The sequence below is a fragment of the Erpetoichthys calabaricus genome, chromosome 12, assembly GCF_900747795.2.
Source record: "Erpetoichthys calabaricus chromosome 12, fErpCal1.3, whole genome shotgun sequence".
Classification (NCBI taxonomy): domain Eukaryota; kingdom Metazoa; phylum Chordata; class Cladistia; order Polypteriformes; family Polypteridae; genus Erpetoichthys; species Erpetoichthys calabaricus.
The window spans coordinates 84,660,919-84,681,274 of record NC_041405.2 but is presented as its reverse complement, the minus strand read 5'-3'; the positions used below and the strand labels follow the sequence as shown (position 1 = coordinate 84,681,274).

General features: G+C 40.4%; 1 protein-coding gene across 2 annotated transcripts in view; it reads right to left on the bottom strand.

The window, feature by feature from the left end:
• fhl1a (four and a half LIM domains 1a) overlaps window positions 1-20,356 on the bottom strand; it is a 58,742-nt gene that overhangs the window by 12,513 nt on the left and 25,873 nt on the right. The window contains exon 1 of one of the 2 annotated variants that reach the window (XM_028815781.2): window positions 3,108-3,177. The exons of the other annotated variant lie outside the window; for it this stretch is intronic. Coding sequence (XP_028671614.1) covers window positions 3,108-3,129 — 22 coding nt within the window. The 5' untranslated portion in view covers window positions 3,130-3,177. Of the gene's footprint in view, window positions 1-3,107; window positions 3,178-20,356 lie in introns of those variants that run through there. 2 annotated transcript variants of the gene reach the window in all.

Below are 20,356 nucleotides of genomic sequence, written 5' to 3'. Positions count from 1 at the left end.
TTTAATCATTATACCTTTTTCTGGTTTTCAGATTTATCTGTTTTACTAACCAGACTCCGCCAAGTCAAGCTAAGTCTATGCATCAGTGAGGCCCTGCTTCATTACTAGTCCATGGGCGCCACAGTACACCACTAGGTAGCCGAACCAAACAGCTCATATGTATTCAGTTTCTATGTACATTTGAAGGACTCTGCAATCTACCTAAATGACAGAAGGTTTAAAAATTACCAAAATATTGAAATTGTAGCTTATTAATGACTCATAATATTTAAGGACCATGTATCCTAGAGCATCAAACCTTCCAGAAACTGGTGTCATTTGTCCTTATTCTTCTGCCTCTTTTCATTGCTATTTCCATGTACACTTTGGAAGTAAAATAATTTAAACTTTACAATTGGCGTAAACAAGGTGAATGGTAGACTTCAACGTCCCTTCTAACTTTATGGCTAAAATGTAATGACAACTATATTACGCAAATAAACTTAATTGTGCATACTGCCCAACAGACTTGGCAGTTGTGTGCTGGTGGACATGTCTAGAATTGTTGATGAAACAACAGTGAGTAAAGCTGCAATGCAAATCACAGAGAAGGTGAAAGAGTTTCAAAAGCTATAAATTAATTAAAGTGCAGTATTGTGTAGATAATGTACAAATGTATGTAAGTACGTATGACAAAAGTACTTGTAAAGTGAGGCCCCAGCAATGTACTCAAAGATTGAATTTTTTTTTTTTTGGATTGTGAATTGCATTGACAAAGAACTGGCGCTGTCCCAGAAGTGCTCTTCCTCTCTTCGGCAGGTTAATCCTTACACAACATGAGCTCAGATGGGTGCTGAACATCACCTTCCTGTAAACGACCTCTGCTGTATTAGCACAAGCCCATCAACTACATTTAGGTAACATTCTTGTACACATTCAGACTATAAAATGATGACTGAGTGACTTAACAGATATTCTGCACAAATGAAGCCTAGACAAGCTATTAAAAAAGAAAGGGATCGTGATTAACCCTGGATTTTATAAACATGATACCTCAAACTATAGCACAGTAATTCAACTATACGATAAAACTAATAGTTGGTGCTTTTCTTTAGCAAAGTTGCATTAAACATCTACTGTAGTGTTCTTGTTTAAGGAGGACATATCTTCTGCATGCCACCTGGCTGATCCTTTTTAATTTACAGCCCTCCGTTGTTCACTTGCTGCTGTAGTGTGCAGTCCTTCAGCCACAGCTCCAAGAAGTCCGATCATTCCCTGATCACTTACATTTACATATAATTTAGAGTTAAACATTATCCATTACACTTTCTGATCAGTCACTTGTACATAGGCTTTAGGAAAACATCACTTCTTTCTTCCCAAGTATAAGAGCCCATCTATGTTCTGTGGTTCAATGGCCCTTCTGTATGGCTTCTAGTTGAGCCATGAGTCTACTTCTGCGTGTACTGGCTCCCAGAACAGAAATACAGTAATAAGAAAATTTAAATTGAAGAGCGAAGGGGTATCATATATGCTACTGTAGTACTACAATGCTACTTAACAAATTAAAACTTAGTGTGGACATTTTAAAAAATACATCACATGTATCTATTGAAACTGGTGCCTTACTTTTTTCATCAGTTGCTGAGAACTGTACCTCAGATCTGTATTCTACTTAATATGCCTGACCACAAAGGTATTTTTAAAGATCAGGCACGCTTTCAAAACTGCTCCCCTTAGCAACAGTGCATATTTTGTGAATGATTTAATTCCTAAAATCCAAATGCAAGTGGGTGAGCAATAGGATTCTCTTGTAATTATGGTATCATGTAGCCTAAATATGGATACAGAGAACAGCCAAGATTTGTCTGTGAAGAGGGCCCACCTGTCTTCATGTTCAAAGGAGGTGAAGGCCATAAGTCAGGGATTTAAAAGCTATGTTGATACCAAATTTTTCCACAACAGAGAAGTCCCGCAGGATCCAGAGGCCACATACAGTAGTGCCATACCCTCATTGATCACTGTCGACAGTTTAGCAAATCAAGTCACTTGAGGGACTAAAGCTGATATGGACAGAGCCCATCGCTTGTCAGCCTTTCCTTCACAGTTGGAGCCTGCATAGTTTCATGCAGATGATTTTGGCTCCATGTGCTATAATAATTCTTTGTTATTTATCAAAATATAACCTTTGAAGAATGTATCACAGTAAAAAGTATTCAACAGCTGAAATAGTAGGCTAATTGCCTACTGTGGCCTTTTCTAATGGGCTTCCATTTAACCCAAGGTGTATAGTGTTCAGCATAAAAAGTGAAATCGCACAATTATGTAAATTCATTATGAAACACAAATGAATAAAGCAGAAGAAATTTGGGGAGGAAGGAAGATTGCTGGATGAGAACTCTGTATCCTCAATAATGATCTATTCTGCACTGGTATGAAAAAACAGAAGTATATGACAACCAATTTATGATAAGAACCTCACTAGTGCCAGGTGGAGTGACCGCTCTAACCCATGAACAGTATTTTAACCTTCCTACATTCAGCACCAAATAAGAAAAAGCCACTAAAGTGAAATTAGTTAAGTTGATAGTAAATACATACATGAGGTCACAGAAATACAATTTACGGCTTAAAGTGCTTAAGACAGAAATGGTGGAAAACATCTTACGGACAGTTCATTGATATATACAGAGAAAAGTTGCTCAAGGACACCCCACCTTGATTGTTGGGAAGCGCAATACAATACTCAAGTGACTGATAAAAGAGCATTACTTAAGCAAAAATAAGCAACATGACAAAGGTTTGAAGACATTGCTGTATTTGTTAATGAACCATCACATTTTAAATACATTCCAAAAGCTTCTATTGAGATAAAGTTCCACTGTCACAATCCATGTCTATACTGGCATTATTCTCTTTCCCCAGACATCTACAAGACAGCTACCACTTGCTTATTTTTAAATCCACAGAAAAGAATGCTTATAACCAAAAAGTCTAAACCTAGAAACAACAGAAAATGGATATTTCAGCACAAAAAACTAAGCTGCTGATTTCTTTGCCAGAACTCCAATAAACATTAAGTGCAAGGTAATGTACAGAGCCTGTATGAGCAAATGTCCATTCTTTACCTGAATGCCTCTGGTAAGCCATTGCTGCAGGATGTGTGTTGCTGCTGACAATAACAAACCCGTATGTCTGTTAGCGGCTGGTCAGTCTAGTGGCCAGGCTTAAGGGTAGGTGTATTAATAACCCTCACAAGCCACCCCTCCCCAGAACCAAACCTCAAATTCACCAGTACACAATTCAGACCATTTTAGGACATTGAGCAAAAGAATAGGCAGGCAAAGTGAGAGAGGGAGGGAAAGAGCAGGAGTAAGGCAAGGAGGTCAGGCAAATACCTCTGGACCTAGTTCAGAAAGGAAAGACAGAGAAGGATACAGTCACAGAACGGTTTATTTAATGTGTGTGTGTGACAGAGAGCATCTGTGATTTACACTGCCAATGAAATGTGCACATGTGGTACACAATTATATGTACGTGTGTTATTACATAAGAAGATGTATATGCATATTCTCTTGTAGAAGAGACGGTGTGTGTGTGTGTCTGTGTGTGTGTGTGTGTATGTGTATGAGTCATTCAAGATGTTAAGGGCAGCTATTTTTGAGACTGCAGCCAAGTCTCAACAGCCAAGAATTAAACATTGACTTAAATTTCAGAAACATGACATTTATCAGTTTGGCATGCTTATCATCTATTCCAAATTAAATTATAAATATTTATACTTTGTGGAAGTCCACCTACACAGTTTATGAAAAAAATAAACTCTTATGACCCACTAAGGAATTTAATAGTGCGCACTAAATTTGACGATGACTTACTATGCTAAACGTATAGACTCATTCGAGTTAATACAAAGTAATCCTAAAACCATTATACCCACTAAGAATAAAATTAGCAGAAAAAATCCATATTTCATTCTTTACTTGCCAAAGGCTTCCTTAATAATGTTTCTCAAAAACTAGAACAAAAATGTATATATGAGAAGCATCCATTTGTCATTTTCCAAACCCACATTTCCCATCTCAGCAGCACTAGCCACAAGGCAAAAAGCAGCCCTGACTGGGATGCCAATCCACTACGGGACACACTGACATAGCTGGTGAGCAAGTGTTGACTTAGGTCATTGGTAACACTTGCCACACACCTTAACCTTCAAACCCAACAGTCCAGACTCTTTGGGATCCACCATAGAGTATAATACTTGCTATTAATTAAGATAAGAGAACTTTTGCCTCATGATGTGATGAACAAGGATATTTTTATTTGGGTGTAGAAATACAGTTGAGCATCTGTTATAAGCGATGTAATCCCAAAAAACTTTAAGCTAACAAAAACAAACTCCTTTCAATGGCCATCTATTCCCTGTTAGCTGATGTTTTCACACTAGTAAACGAAACTTTCTGTCCGCCATTTACAAAAGACCATTTTTAAACCTTGGATAGCTAGCTATATGTAACTCCAGTCATTGGATACCCAAATAGGAAAGCATGGGTCACTTGAGGAAATAATAATCTAGAAGGCCTGAAGGCTCTGAACTGAGTAAGTCCTCCCAGGAATTAGTTTAGTTTATTATATATATATATATATATATATATATATATATATATATATATATATATATATATATATATAATATATATATATAAACTGCTCAAAAAAATTAAAGGAACACTTTGAAAACACACCAGATCTCTTGCTGGATATCTATACTGATATCGACTGGGTAATGTGTTAGGAATGAAAGGATGCCACATCGTTTGATGGAAATGAAAATTACCAACCTACAGAGGGCTGAGTTCAAAGACACCCCGAAAATCAAAGTGAAAAAAATTTGCAGCAGGCTTGTCTATTTTGACGAAATTTCATTACAGCAACTCAAAATCATACTCAGTAGTTTGTATGGCCCCCTCGTGCTTATATGCTTGCCTGACAAAGTTGGAATATGGTTCCTAATGAGATGACGGATGGAGTCCTGGGGAATCTCCTCCCAGATCTGGACCAGGGCATCACTGAACTCCTGGACAGTCTGAGGTGCAACCTGGCGGTGTCGGATGGACCAAAACATAATGTCCCAGATGTGTTCTATTGGATTTAGGTCAGGCGAGCGTGGGGGTGAGTCAATGGTATCAATTCCTTTATCCTCCAGGAACTGCCTGCATACTCTTGCCACATGAGGCCGGGCATTGTCATGCACCAGGAGGAACCCAGGACCCACTGCACCAGCATAGGGTCTGACAATGGGTCCAAGGATTTCTTCCCGTTACCCAATGGCAGTCAAGGTGCCGTTGTCTAGCCTGTAGAGGTCTGTGCGTCCCTCAATGGATATGCCTCTCCTTACCATCACTGACCTACCAATGTTACAGGCAGCATAACGTTCTCCACTGCTTCTGTCACATGTGCTCAGGGTGAACCTGCTCTCATCTGTGAAAAGCACAGGGTACCAGTGGTGGACCTGCCAATTCTGGTATTCTATGGCAAATGCTAATCGAGCTCCACGGTACCGGACAGTGACCACAGGGCCTACTAGAGGACGTTGGACCCTCAGGCCACCCTCGTGAAGTCTGTTTCTGATTGTTTGGTCAGAGACATTCACACCAGTGGTCTGCTAGAGGTCATTTTGTAGGGCTCTGGCAGTGCTCATCCTGTTCCTCCTTGTCCAAAGGAGCAGATACCGGTCCTGCTGATGGGTGAAGGACCTTCTACGGCCCTGTCCAGCTCTCCTAGAGTAACTGCCTGTCTCCTGGAATCTCCTCCATGCACTTGAGACTGTGCTGGGTGACACAGTAAACCATTGGACAATGGCACGTATTGATGTGCAATTCTGGAGAAGTTGAACTACCTGTGCAAACTCTGTAGGGTCCAGGTATCACCTCATGCTACCAGTAGTGACACTGACCGTAGCCAAATGCAAAACTAGTGAAAAAACAATCAGAAAAGATGAATAGGGGAAAATGTCAGTGGCCTCCACCTATTAAACCACTCCTGTTTTGGGGGTCATCTCATTGTTGCCCCTCTAGTGCAGCTGTTGTTAATTTCATTAACAACAAAGCAGCTGAAACTGATTAACAATTCCATCTGCTACTTAACTGACCAGATCAATAGCCCAGAAGTTTAATTGACTTAAAGCTATACTCTCATTAAAAAGTGGTCCTTTATTTTTTGAGCATTACATTAAATTATATTAATTTTATTTCAAGAAAGTAACATAGTATACAACCAATCAAGATGAAATCTGCATAACTTATACAACAAAAAACTTCATACTCAATCTAGAAAAAAGACCAAAAGAAAAAAACAACAAAGAAAAAGCAAAACCTAACAAAACAAGAATTCAACTCCCGTCTGACAGAAACAGATAGATAGATAGATAGATAGATAGATAGATAGATAGATAGATAGATAGATAGATAGATAGATAGATAGATAGATAGATAGAGGGAGGTAAACCAAGAGCAGAGAAAATAACAATCATATTTTCCTGCCTATATGAATGCTTATTCTAAATTGTTTTGTTTTATTTTTATGTCTGTCCCATTTACAGAGATGTTGTGTGCAGCAGTGGCTGTCCTGTCTCTGTTAATCCAGCTATAAGCCACAGCTGTCGTGTTTCAAAATACCCTCACTCTTTACTCATTTTGGTGTCTTTTTATGTTTCTCCACCATTGTACTCTTCACAGGGCTTACTGTTTAGACCTAGCACACCTACCTATTCATACTGATACTCTTAGGTGACTAATATGGGTACGTGTTCAGTCCTTATCAGGTCCGTACTTATCCCTTTGCCAACTAGGAAACCCCTACTTATTTACAGATACTCAGTCAGCATAGCTATACAGCGAGTTACAATATAAAACATTGTCTTCTACTATCTCTATGCAATGCTTCTCTCTTCTTCTAATGGTGCCAGGTGCTGCAGATTAGAAGGAGTCTTGCTTTTCATGTGTACTTCCGCTGATCTGTCTATTGGGGACATATTTCAGATGATCACTTTCATACATGTTACTTACAAGTGTCAACAGGACACAGAGTGAGACAATCAGCAGGAACATTTCGAAGTCGGTATTTTTTTCTTCTTATGTAGCAAGATAAGCTTCCATTGAAATTTACTTACTACACTCTTTGGTCAACTCTGCTAAAGACATATTGCCAGCTTCACAAAAGAACAAAGCTGACCCTGCCAGTTAAACTGAGAGCTGTAAAATATATATGTTTTTAAAGCCTTCAATATGCTGAGAAAAAATGAGTAATATATTAATTTGTTATTGGGGGAAAAATGAAAAAGTAAAATAACCTGGAAGTATACTGCTGCAAATAGTCAGTTACTTTGTATCTAAGGGTTTTACAAGTTATTAAATATTAATTAATTCAATGTCCATCATTCATAGCATGTGCAAAGCACACAGGAATATATTGCATATTTATACACTTACAATTACTTGATACCATTAAAGAGCAAATAAGGACCAAAGAGTTAGAGACCATTATTTTGCACTCACCACATGTCAAAATATTTACAGTAAACATAACAAATAGAAATAAAGAATGCAGCAAATAATGAAATGCTGTTGAAGAAAATACAAAAGAAAGACCATGGTGCAGATATCAAGGAGGAAATTTATTTTTAGTAGATGTAATATAATAGGACAACTTACAGCCAATGCTATTGTTGTGTAAAGGTCCTGTTTATTTATTGCTTATAATCTCAGAGCCAGTTTAAAATGTCTGGAGCTGTTTTGCATTTTTTATATTCCAGTCTGACAAACTGTGCATTCCTTGGCAAGGGCCTCACACTGCTAATATTGTTGGAAGAATTTACTGCACAAGAGAGAATACTGTATGTTTAGTAATTAGCTTTACTCTCCACTGGGGCATTTTTCAACTTAAAAATAACAAATGTAAAAAAAGAAATGTACAAATTGGAAGTATTGTATAATCATTCAATTCTATCTAATATTATTAATATGTGCTAAGCATACAAAATGTGACATTAGAATCCTCAGTTAGTATTCCACTGCTTTATTTAATCTCTTTAAAAAGCTTTATGCTATTTAGGAAATACAAGACAATTTGAAGCACCCAGAAATACAAAACAACACAGATTGCTTGACAGAAACATGAAATGTGTTATACAGTACTAGGGGGCTCCGCCCCCTGCTCGCTTCGCTCGCCAACCCCTGGTGTTGGGAAATTACAAAGAACGTGATGTATGAATGAGATACAGCATAGTGTGAAGGTGTAGATGACGCAGATAGCAAGCAAACAATAAAGTGTTTGGCACAGTGTAAAGGTTTATTGGAAAATTTCTTTGTAAACAACATTAGTAGTAAAGATGGTGTCTTGTCCTTGAATGAGTTTTCCTTGGCATGGAGTATTTATGACGTTAACTTCAACGTCAGATGAACATCGAACTTGTGAGAAGGCCACATAAAGTTGTCCATGTCCAAAAACGGGCTCAGATAGGTAGATGCCAACCTTGTCCATGGTTTGTCCTTGTGATTTGTTGATGGTCATGGCAAAGGCAGGTTTAATGGGGAATTGTTTCCGTTTAAGTGTAAAAGGTAATTCCAGGTCAGAACTTGTAAGGTTAATTCTAGGAATTAGAACAGTATTGTTAGCATGTGATCCTGTAAGAACTGTTGCTTGAATAACATTGTGTGTCATGGTGTAGACGACTAAACGTGTACCATTGCATAAACTCTGTTTAGTGTTAAGGTTTCTTAATAGCATGAGTATTGTTCCGTTTTTAAGGCTAAGACTGTGTTGTGGTAATCCGGCTGGGTTAATAGTGTTCAAATATTCTAAGGGGAAAATAAGATGGTCATTGTCATCATCAGAGTCAACTTTGTCAGAGCTTAGAAAGAGGTGTGCCTCTCCAGGAAGTAATGAAATGACCTGGTTATTAATGTGATCAACAGTAATATTTTTTGGACATAATATAGTTCGTTGTGTTAAAAGGGGTATTTGGTGTAATGAGACCGCTGTTCCAAATATCTCCGTAAGTAAGTCGTCGCAGATAAAGGCTTGAGGAATTGTAATAATATCTGGGTGAAGTCCATCTGTATTGGTGAGTGTACCATGTCCTAGTTGTAATAAGCAATTGTTATATTCGGGATCTGGACATCGCATGTTTTGTACCAAGTGTATCTTTTGAAAGCAATGCCAATTGTCCGCATAACATTTTTTGTTCCGCGGTTTTAGAAGCGCGTTGTAGGCGCCGACGTGAATTTTTTTTTTTGATGCGGGTTCGTGTTTGTGGTCCCGTTACTCGAGCCGTCTAGTTTTGTACCCGTGATCGTGAATTGATGACTTGTTTGATCTTTATCGTTCGGAATATGGATAAGTAATAAGGAGGATCGCACTCACTGTTAATATGCGGACTGTTCGTTTCTTCGTATTATCACCAATCAGGTCTCGCGCCTGTATATGTGTTGTAGTTCGGTCTCTTGGTGTTTATGTATGACGTCGTCGCGTATTTTAAGGTGGACTGAATAATAGCTGAGCGCATGGCATGTGGAGCAATAGCTAAGCACTATCTAAAATCTACTCATAATAAAAGTACCTTTCCTCCAAAGGGAATATTATTATTCATCAACGCAATGGCAATTGTCCGCGTATTTTAAGGTGGACTGAACAATAGCTGAGCGCATTGCAAGTGGAGCAATAGTTAAGCACTGTGTAAAATCTCCTCCTAATAAAAGTACCTTTCCTCCAAAGGGAATATTATTATTCATCAGCGTTTGTAGAAGTTTATTAATGGTGTTGAGTAAGTGACTGGATGCCATTGTACATTCATCTATAATTAATAGTGTGGCAAGACGGATGTCACGTGCATTGTTACTGTTCATTTTCATAGTGGATACCGATGTTTCTGTGATTGGGACCGGTATTTTAAATAAGGAGTGACATGTGTTTTTGGAGCCGAGACATTTTTTTTTCCGCGGTTTCAGAAGCGCATTGTAGGTGCCGACGTGATTTGTGCATATGTGCGTTCTTGATTTGTTTCAGGGTGCACTGTTCCAATGCGATGTAATATTTGTACACATACGCGAAAGCAGTATGGGCCATTGCCTTTTGGTGGCCTGATATTTACTCCGGTAGATGCAAAAGCAAATGAACTATTGTAGGATGTAATGCAGTTCATAAAGTTTTTACTTTCAGGTACTTCGTTAGTTAGAAGCTTCTGTAGATATGCAGGATATGAATGTAAAGGAGGCAGTCTAATATGACCCTTTTGACAACGTGTAAATTCATTACTTGTATTGCCATTTGTTTCTTCAGGGAAGTTAAGTGAATGACAATGATTGCAAATGACATTCATTAATCCCAATGAATTTTCATGAATAGTGGACTTATTATTGAACGCGTTGTCAGGTAACTGGCGCAATCGTTTAGCAGGTGTCTGTCGTTGATGTCCTTGACGTGTATCTTTTGCTTGTGCCGTTTGAGAGGCGCGTCGTTGTATGTGCAGGATTTGGGACGTGCTATTCTGGAGCTGTAATCGATTTGCTTGTGGTGTGTGAGAAGCCCGTTGCAGTTTACGGCGTTCATTGTTTGTATTGAGCCTTGCCCGTTTTTGTATGTTTAATATGGAGCCTTTTCTGTGGTTGAGTGGTTAATAGTGCATCAGTGTAATGAGATCGATCTATGCTGTATAATTTGAACGTGTTCAGATGACATATGTTTAATACGGACGGTTCGTTCAGTAATGGGGCTTTGTGTCCATCCATCCATCCATTGTCTCCCGCTTATCCGAGGTCGGGTCGCGGGGGCAGCAGCTTGAGCAGAGATGCCCAGACTTCCCTCTCCCCGGCCACTTCTTCTAGCTCTTCCGGGAGAATCCCAAGGCGTTCCCAGGCCAGTCGAGAGACATAGTCCCTCCAGCGTGTCCTGGGTCTTCCCCGGGGCCTCCTCCCGGTTGGACGTGCCTGGAACAGCTCACCAGGGAGGCGTCCAGGAGGCATCCTGATCAGATGCCCGAGCCACCTCATCTGACTCCTCTCGATGCGGAGGAGCAGCGGCTCTACTCTGAGCCCCTCCCGGATGACTGAGCTTCTCACCCTATCTTTAAGGGAAAGCCCAGACACCCTGCGGAGGAAACTCATTTCAGCCGCTTGTATTCGCGATCTCGTTCTTTCGGTCACTACCCATAGCTCATGACCATAGGTGAGGGTAGGAACATAGATCGACTGGTAAATTGAGAGCTTCGCCTTGCGGCTCAGCTCCTTTTTCACCATGACAGACCGATGCAACGCCCGCATTACTGCGGATGCCGCACCGATCCGCCTGTCGATCTCACGCTCCATTCTTCCCTCACTCGTGAACAAGACCCCGAGATACTTGAACTCCTCCACTTGGGGCAGGATCTCGCTACCAACCCTGAGAGGGCACTCCACCCTTTTCCGGTTGAGGACCATGGTCTCGGATTTGGAGGTGCTGATTCTCATCCCAGCCGCTTCACACTCGGCTGCGAACCGATCCAGAGAGAGCTGAAGATCACGGCCTGATGAAGCAAACAGGACAACATCATCTGCAAAAAGCAGTGACCCAATCCTGAGCCCACCAAACCGGACCCCCTCAACACCCTGGCTGCGCCTAGAAATTCTGTCCATAAAAGTTATAAAAAGTATAAAAATATGCACCGAACAGCAGTTCGGAGAACCCACCCTTTTTGGAGTCCCTGGAGGGGGTGCTAGAGGGCATACCTTCTGGGGACTCCCTCGTTCTGCTGGGAGACTTCAATGCTCACGTGGGCAATGACAGTGAGACCTGGAAGGGCGTGATTGGGAGGAATGGCCCCCCTGATCTGAACCCGAGCGGTGTTTTGTTATTGGACTTCTGTGCTCGTCACGGATTGTCCATAACGAACACCATGTTCAAGCATAGGGGTGTTCATATGTGCACTTGGCACCAGGACACCCTAGGCCTCAGTTCGATGATCGACTTTGTGGTCGTGTCGTCGGACTTGCGGCCACATGTCTTGGACACTCGGGTGAAGAGAGGGGCGGAGCTGTCAACTGATCACCACCTGGTGGTGAGTTGGCTTCGATGGTGGGGGAGGATGCCGGTCAGGCGTGGTAGGCCCAAACGTGTTGTGAGGGTCTGCTGGGAACGTCTGGCAGAGCCCCCTGTCAGAAGTAGCTTCAACTCCCACCTCCGGCAGAACTTCGACCACATCCCGAGGGAGGTGGGGGACATTGTGTCCGAATGGGCCATGTTCCGTGCCTCTATTGTTGAGGCAGCTGACCGGAGCTGTGGCCGTAAGGTGGTCGGTGCCTGTCGTGGCGGCAATCCCCAAACCCGCTGGTGGACACCGGCGGTGAAGGATGCCGTCAAGCTGAAGAAGGAGTCCTACAGGACCCTTTTGTCCTGTGGGACCCCGGAGGCAGCTGATAGGTACCGGCAGGCCAAGCGGAATGCGGCTTTGGTGGTTGCTGAGGCAAAAACTCGGACGTGGGAGGAGTTTGGGAAGGCCATGGAGAATGACTTTCGGACGGCTTCAAGGAGATTCTGGTCCACCATCCGGCGTCTCAGGAAGGGGAAGCAGTGCAGTGTCAACACTGTATATGGTGGGGATGGTGCGCTGCTGACCTCGACTCGGGACGTTGTAGGTCGGTGGGGGGAATACTTCGAAGACCTCCTCAATCCCATTAACATGCCTTCCAATGAGGAAGCAGAGCCTGGGGACTCAGAGGTGGGCTCCCCCATCTCTGGGACTGAGGTCACCGAGGTGGTCAAAAAACTCCTTGGTGGCAGGCTTTGTGTCTCATTTCTTATTTATGTTAGTGTGGTCGTGGGTCTGAATCCTCCTTTTTGTGTATGTTTCGTGTGCTATGTCCATAGTCTGTCCCGTTTCGTGTGCAATGGGTTTGTGTGGCGCGCGCGTCTGACTTCTTTTTTTTTGTGTGCAAGGGGCGCGTTGCCTCACTTTTTTTTATCTCTGTTAGTGGAGGGGGTGTTTGTGTGTCGTGGGTCTGAATCCTCTTTTTTGTGTGCGTACCGTTTCGTGTGCTATGTGGCGCTTGCGTCTGACTCCTTTCTTTTTGGTGTTTTTCGGGGCGCGTCGCCTCATTTCTTAGTTCAGTTAATGGAGGGGGGCTTTGTGTGTCGTGGGTCTCAATCCTCTTCTTTGTGTGTGTTCCGTTTTGTGTGTCATGGGCTTCGTGCGGCGCTGTGTGCGGCGCCGGCGTCTGACTCCTTTTTTCTGTGTGCTATGGGCGCGGCGCCTCATTTCTTATTTTACGTTGCTTTCCATCCGGTTTCCGTTGCTTGGGGGGGGGTTTGTGGGGGCGCCTGCGCAGTACGTCTTTTGCGTCCACGGCCCATGGCCGGAAGTCCCTGCGTCCATCCAGTTTACCATTCTCGTTTAGTACTATGGATAGGAATTTACATACAAGGAGCAGTAGAGTGCCTTTTCACAAGCTGTACTTTTGAAGCAATATATGTTCCTGTTTATTTCCAATGAAATTAATTTGTATATCCTAAATTTTTATCATTATTCCCCAGTCTTCTCCCGCTCCATGAGTCACTAGCATGACACGAACCAACAGTTAAGTAAAAGCAAATCAAGTTATGGGAACACATGCCACTTTGTTATAAAGCAGACTACATTTTAAATAAACACCCAATGTTCCTGTAAGAAAAGCAATATTGTACAATTAACATCACAAAAGTGAAAGTAGCAGTCAATACTTCACAATTACAAAAGAATTTCTAGCTTTATATTTTACAGACCCTCGACAGACTCAATTTGTGCCATCCCTGCTGCACTCCCAGGTAGAGAAAAAGCTGTAACAAGTACAGTAATCCCTCACCTATCGCGGGGGTTACGTTCCAGAGCCCCCCGCGATAGGTGAAAATCCGCGAAGTAGCGACCTATATTTATTTTAGTATTTATACATATTTTAAGGCTTTATAAACCCTTCCCACACTCTTATAAACCTTTCTCACTCTCTTGTTAACCTTTCCCACACTCTTATAAACACTTCCTATGCTCTTAAACACTTTCTACATTCTTAAACACCTCAGACCAACACTGCACACTGCACGCAGCGATCAGACGTCAATGTGTCTGCACTCGCTTTGTGAAGGGGGGCAGCTGAACTCACGCTGAGCAGAAATGGACTTTGTGCTGCTTCTGCCAAAATGCCTGCTTGTCGATCTGCGCGTTCGGAAGGAGGAGGAGTGTGTGTGTGAGGGCTGAACGCAAGTTCGCTCAAACCCCCCTCCCCGGAGGCGCAGTTCGCATTGTCAAGGGGGTGGGGAGCTGAATGAACGCTAAGGAGAAGTGGACTTTGTGCTGGCTTTGTGCTGCTTGTCGCTCTGCCTGTCAATAATTTAAAGATAGATAGATAGATAGATACTTTATTAATCCCAATGGGAAATTCACAAGCCTGTACATCACCAATTTTCCTGTCTCACTGTCTTGTCTTGCGTGAAGTTAAAATGTTTTATAACAGTGAGATGTTACTCATATCCTTAGCCCGACATCCACATATCATATGTGTTAACAAAGTGTGTTTTATAAGTTTACATGTGTTTAAAGCATGTGGGATGGGTATTTTAAGGCTTAAACTATAAAAATGTTTATTTATATGGTCTTTCTATATCGCGGATTTTCTCCTGTTGCTGATGGGTCTGGAACATAACGATAGGCGGGCAATCACTTGTATTTAAAAACCCGCAAAGTCGTGAATCCGCGAAAAGTGAACCGCGAAGTAGCGAGGGAATACTGTACTACAAGAACCTTGTCTCAATTACAATATAAAAATATTTCATTAATGAGCACGGAAATAGGTAACTAAAACCAAAAAATAAGAGTATATCTGTAGGTTACAATGCACCATGCAAAACACATAAGCATGCTGATACAGAGGCCAGCCAGTCTAATGTCACTTTCAGTAAGATACACAAGTTCCTACCTTGCTTTTTGCAAATGTTTCTGGCACATCTCAGCTCACTGAGGAGCATTCCCATGTTTCAACACAAAAACAATTCTCAGTTTCCAAACAAATAATATACACCAGCACAAATCATGCAGAAAACAACATTATCAAACCTGCCTAATTCAATTTAGTGTCAGGGAGGCAAAGTGTGTTCCAGCAACACTGGGCACCAGAAAATAATAAGACCCACTCAACTTAAGGAGAAAATTAAGAGTCACCAATAAAACTAACATGCATGTCTCTGGGATGAAAACCAGAGTACCTGGAGAAAAACACACACTGCCACAGGGAGAATGTGCAAACAACACACAAACAGCAACTAGGTACAGGGCTAACCACTTACATTGCTTCAACGTGTCAATTTTCATGACACAATTAAAGTTAAAATGTACTGTCTGGTCAAAACTAATTTAATCCAAACAATTCATTTCTCATAAATAACTAGCATTCATGTACACAAGAACACCTCTGGAAAGAGTTTGCATGCCTGGATCATTGTAATTTAATGCCAAAAAACTAAAACTGCCTCCAAATTAAATATTTTTTCCTATTTAAAAACAAGAGCAGGAAAATAAATCCCTTTTTTTAAATAAATACCTTTAGCAAAATAAACATGGTAAATATGATAACATGGTATGCTAATAAGTGACTGTTGACTGTAAGTTGTCCACTGTAACTTTGATTTTAGCAAATTGGCCCTCAGTCTAAACAGTTTCAGTGCCACTGACGTAAATGAAACATGGTTTTTCTTTTTACTGAATCAATACATTGACTTGTTTTGACAATTTTGTAATAGATAAAAAAAGAAAACTGAATCTATACACTCATGAATTTTCTTCTGTTATTAATGACTCCAAAAAAACACTGCTTTCACTATTTTGATAAGGTAAAATGTTATTCTGTATGTTTTGCAAGATGCCCATGTTTGTTTATAAAATGCTGTTGGATTAGACAGTGGGGAGAAAACCAACCTTTTAAAAAAAAAAAAAAAAAAAAACTAAAACATACATGAGAAATGATCAAAATTGGAAAGTTACGGATTCAAAAGTAATAAAATGAGTTATAAACTCAATATATGGTGTTATAAATATGGCCTCTCTGTGAAATGTTATTTTTATACATATTCCTTTCCAACATTTTTCACCCAGCATTCCCTTATTTTACCAATGCCTGAAATGTGAAAAAAAATTTGATTGGACAGACTGTATATCCAAAAAAAGAAAAAAGCATAATACTATATAAAGCCATTTAATATGTAACAGTTGTGGAGGATGAGTACTTCTTTTATCTGTCCCTAAATGCAAAATAAAGGACAGCAAGACAAAATTATACAAATAAAGATGTTTTTTTTTTTACTAGAATAATAATGACAAGAACAGGATTAATGGAGAGAGTAACTAAAGGTACAGATAAACAACAGGAAGACAACAAATATGTTTCCTCTCTTAGTCTACCTATATAAGATACATAAGATACTGTAACTCCCTGTCTTCTGCCCCTGGCTAGTGGAATGGCTGATCCACCTCCCACCACTGTAGTACAAAAAACTCTAAGGTATTTCTCTCTCTCTCTCTCTCTGTCATCTTCTAAACAACTCCCTAGATACTTTGGCCTTATTCCCTCCCTATAGAGATACAAACTCATCTCCCAAATCGAAGCACACTTCAACTAATTATATCCACGGTTACCATTAGTACCCCATACCATTAGTAACTCCATTTAATCTCTTTCAGGTCCAAGAATAAATTGTAGAAATCCTGAGGCCATCCTTTTAGAGCTCTCTCTTTTGACCCAAGCTAGGTTCTACAAATCTGAGCTCCGGCTTATGAAAAATCACCAGTAACATACAATATGTCATACAATCCCCTGGCAGGAACCAATTTAAACTCCTGGCATAGATGCATACACTGTTGCTGCTACTGGATCTTATTTTCTTCATGCAGTCAGAACCTTAGATTGGATTAGATAAAATAGATAGATAGATAGATAGATAGATAGATAGATAGATAGATAGATAGATAGATAGATAGATAGATAGATAGATAGATAGATAGATAGATAGATAGATAGATAGATAGAGTATGTGAATATCTATCTATCTATCTAACAGCATACACTGTTGCTGCTACTGGATCTTATTTTCTTCATGCAGTCAGAACCTTAGATTGGATTAGATAAAATAGATAGATAGATAGATAGATAGATAGATAGATAGATAGATAGATAGATAGATAGATAGATAGATAGATAGATAGATAGATAGATAGATAGATAGATAGATAGATAGATAGATAGAGTATGTGAATATCTATCTATCTATCTAACAGCAGCACACTGATAAAAACAATATTAAATTAAAGAGTGATAAAAATGCAGGTATAACAGACAGTAACTTTGTATAATGTTAACATTTACCCGCCCGCCGATGTCCTAAACCCCCCTCCCCGCATAGTGTGGGGGAGGAACAATCGCCTAAGTCTGTCAGTGGAGCAGGAAAGTGACAGCAGTCTGTCGCTGAAGCTGCTCCTTTGTCTGGAGATGATACTATTTAGTGGATTCTCCATGATTGACAGGAGCCTGCTCAGCGCCCATCGCTCTGCCACAGATGTCAAACTGTCCAGCTCCGTGCCTATAATAGAGCCTGCCTTCCTCACCAGTTTGTCCAGGCATGAGGCGTCCCTCTTCTTTATGCTGCCTCCCCAGCACACCACTGCGTAGAAGGGGGCGCTTACCACAACAGTCTGATAGAACATCTATAGCATCTTATTGCAGATGTTGAAGGACGCCAGCCTTCTAACGAAGTATAGTCAGCTCTGTCCTCTCTTACACAGAGCCATCAGTATTGGCAGTCCAGTCCAATTTATCATCCATCTGCACTCCCAGGTATTTATAGGTCTGCACCCTCTGCACACAGTCACCTCTAATGGTCCTGTCCCTGTCAAGTAACTGTTACTTTGAATACCGATCTTCACCTGGCACTCATCTAAACACAGTCATTAAAAGACTAAAATTTGTGTGTAGTACTAGGGTGTTGTACCGTGTTAGCCATTATGAATTAGTGAGAAGTCAAGCAAAATGACACCTTTTATTGGCTAACTAAAAAGATTACATCATGCAAGCTTTCGAGGCAACTCAGGCCCCTTCTTCAGGCAAGATTTGTGCAAAATTGTCCCCAGCTATGCCCAGGTTTTCTTTCTGAACTAATTTTAACAGCCTGGATCCAATGTACTAATTTCTTTCATAATTTTAAACACTTCATTCATGTCACCTTTTAATCTTCTTTTGCCTAAAGATAAAAGGTTCAGCTCCATAAATCTTTCCTCATAGCTCATAACTATAACTGATAACTGATCCCTGCAGTCCTGGGATCAGCCTAGTTGTTCTTCTCATTTTTATAGCCCAGAGACCAAAAGTGCACACAGTACTCCAGGTTAGGCCTCAGCGGTGCATTATAAAGCTTAAGCATAACCTCCTTTGACTTGTACTCCACATGGTGCTGAGTCATGATGAGTAACCTAACATTCTGTTAGTGTTCTTAACGGCTTCTTAACACTGTCTGGAAGTTGATAGTGACAAGTCCAATATGACTCCTAAGTCCTTCAGCAGTACTTCAACTTGCAGACCTCCCATTGTGCATTCAAACCTAACATTTTTACTTCCTACGTGTAATAACTTACACTTGCTTACATTAAATTTCATCTGTCAGAAATCTGCCCAAGCCTGTATACTATTCAAAACCTTCTATAATGAGTCAAAAAATTTGACATTATATGTCAATTTAATCCGATATCATCTATATATTTAACTAGTTTGTTTATATTCCTATCCAGTTCATTTATATACTGTATACAGGTATTACTAAAAATAGCAGTGGCCCCAGCACTGACCCCTGAGGGACACCAGTCTTAGTATCACCCAATTCTGATAAGGTTCCTCATACAATAATCCTCTGTGTAGTGTGTTTTAGTCAATTATGCACACATCTAAACACTACACCCTGAACTCCCACTTCTTTGAGTTTGATGCCCAACCTCTTATGTGGGGTTCCCTATCAAATGCTTTCTTAAAATAAAATTAAGCAATAGTATAAGCACCACTCTGATCTTATCCTGTTGCTGCTTCTTCATACAATTCCAGCATATTCCCTTGTCTAAACCCATGTTGTCTGTTTGGTAAAACTCCTATTCTTGCCATGTTTGTTCAACCTTCTCCTTAATAATTACTTCTAACAATTTACCTGGCCTATAGTTACCTGAAATCTGCCCAAGCCAACCATTTTAAAATAATACCTATAATAATAATACTTGCTATTTTCTAGTCTTTAGGAATTTCCCCAGTGTGTAGTGACTACCAGAAAATATGTATCAAGGGTTTATATATACAGTCACTAACCACTTTAGGCATTTCAGGGTAAATGCTATCTGGTCCTGGTGATTTGTTAGACTTCAGCCTATTTAATCTGAGCAGTACTTCTTACTAACAATTCTGAAATAACCAAGTAGCTCCTTGGTATTCCTTGTTATTGCTGTAAGGTTATCCACTTTCTTACATGTGAAAACATTAGAAAAAAGGCAAGTTTAAAATATCTGACATTTCACTTTCTATATATTTTAATTCCCCATCACTTCCCCTGATACATTTCACCTCCTCCTGGGCTTTTCCTTTACAACCAAAATACTGACAGAATCTCAACTTTTGCCTTATATGCAATATTTCTAATATCCTTCTTAATGGTTGCTCTCCATGTTCTCATATGCCCTATGGTTAGCAATGGAATTACTAGTCTTGTTTGCCTTATACAGCTGGTTTATCCTTTGGAAATTATTTTTCATCTCCTTATTTATCCATTGCAGAGTTTTTATTTTATTTCTTACAAATTCCAAAATTTAGGATGCACCCCAGTGATGGACAGCAAAAGCTGACACTGTGCTCTGACCTCCAAAGGTCATGCAAAAAGACAATTTCCCCTTGGGAATTAATACAGTATAATAACACCAAAAAATACCTATCCTGCCTTATATGTAAAACATTTTTAATCCTGTCCCAATTCAACTCAGCTGTCTCCACATCTAGAAGCTTATCCCTGTTTATTCCTTTTAGACTTTGCCATATCCATTCAAAATTTGCCCTACTAAATTTGACAGTTTTAGCCTTGGCATCTGCGCTGTGTTAAAACACTGTAAATTGTATTCTATTATGGTAACTAGACCCTAGTGGTTCAATCACCCCTACACCTTGAATTCTATCCTGGTTATTATGAAATACTAAATCTGGACAGGTTCCCCTCCACATTGATGTTTTAACATAAAAAGTCACAGAGTTTCTGCTCTTGTACTCCGCTATTTGCAATATTTGGGTAGTTAAAGTCCCCCATG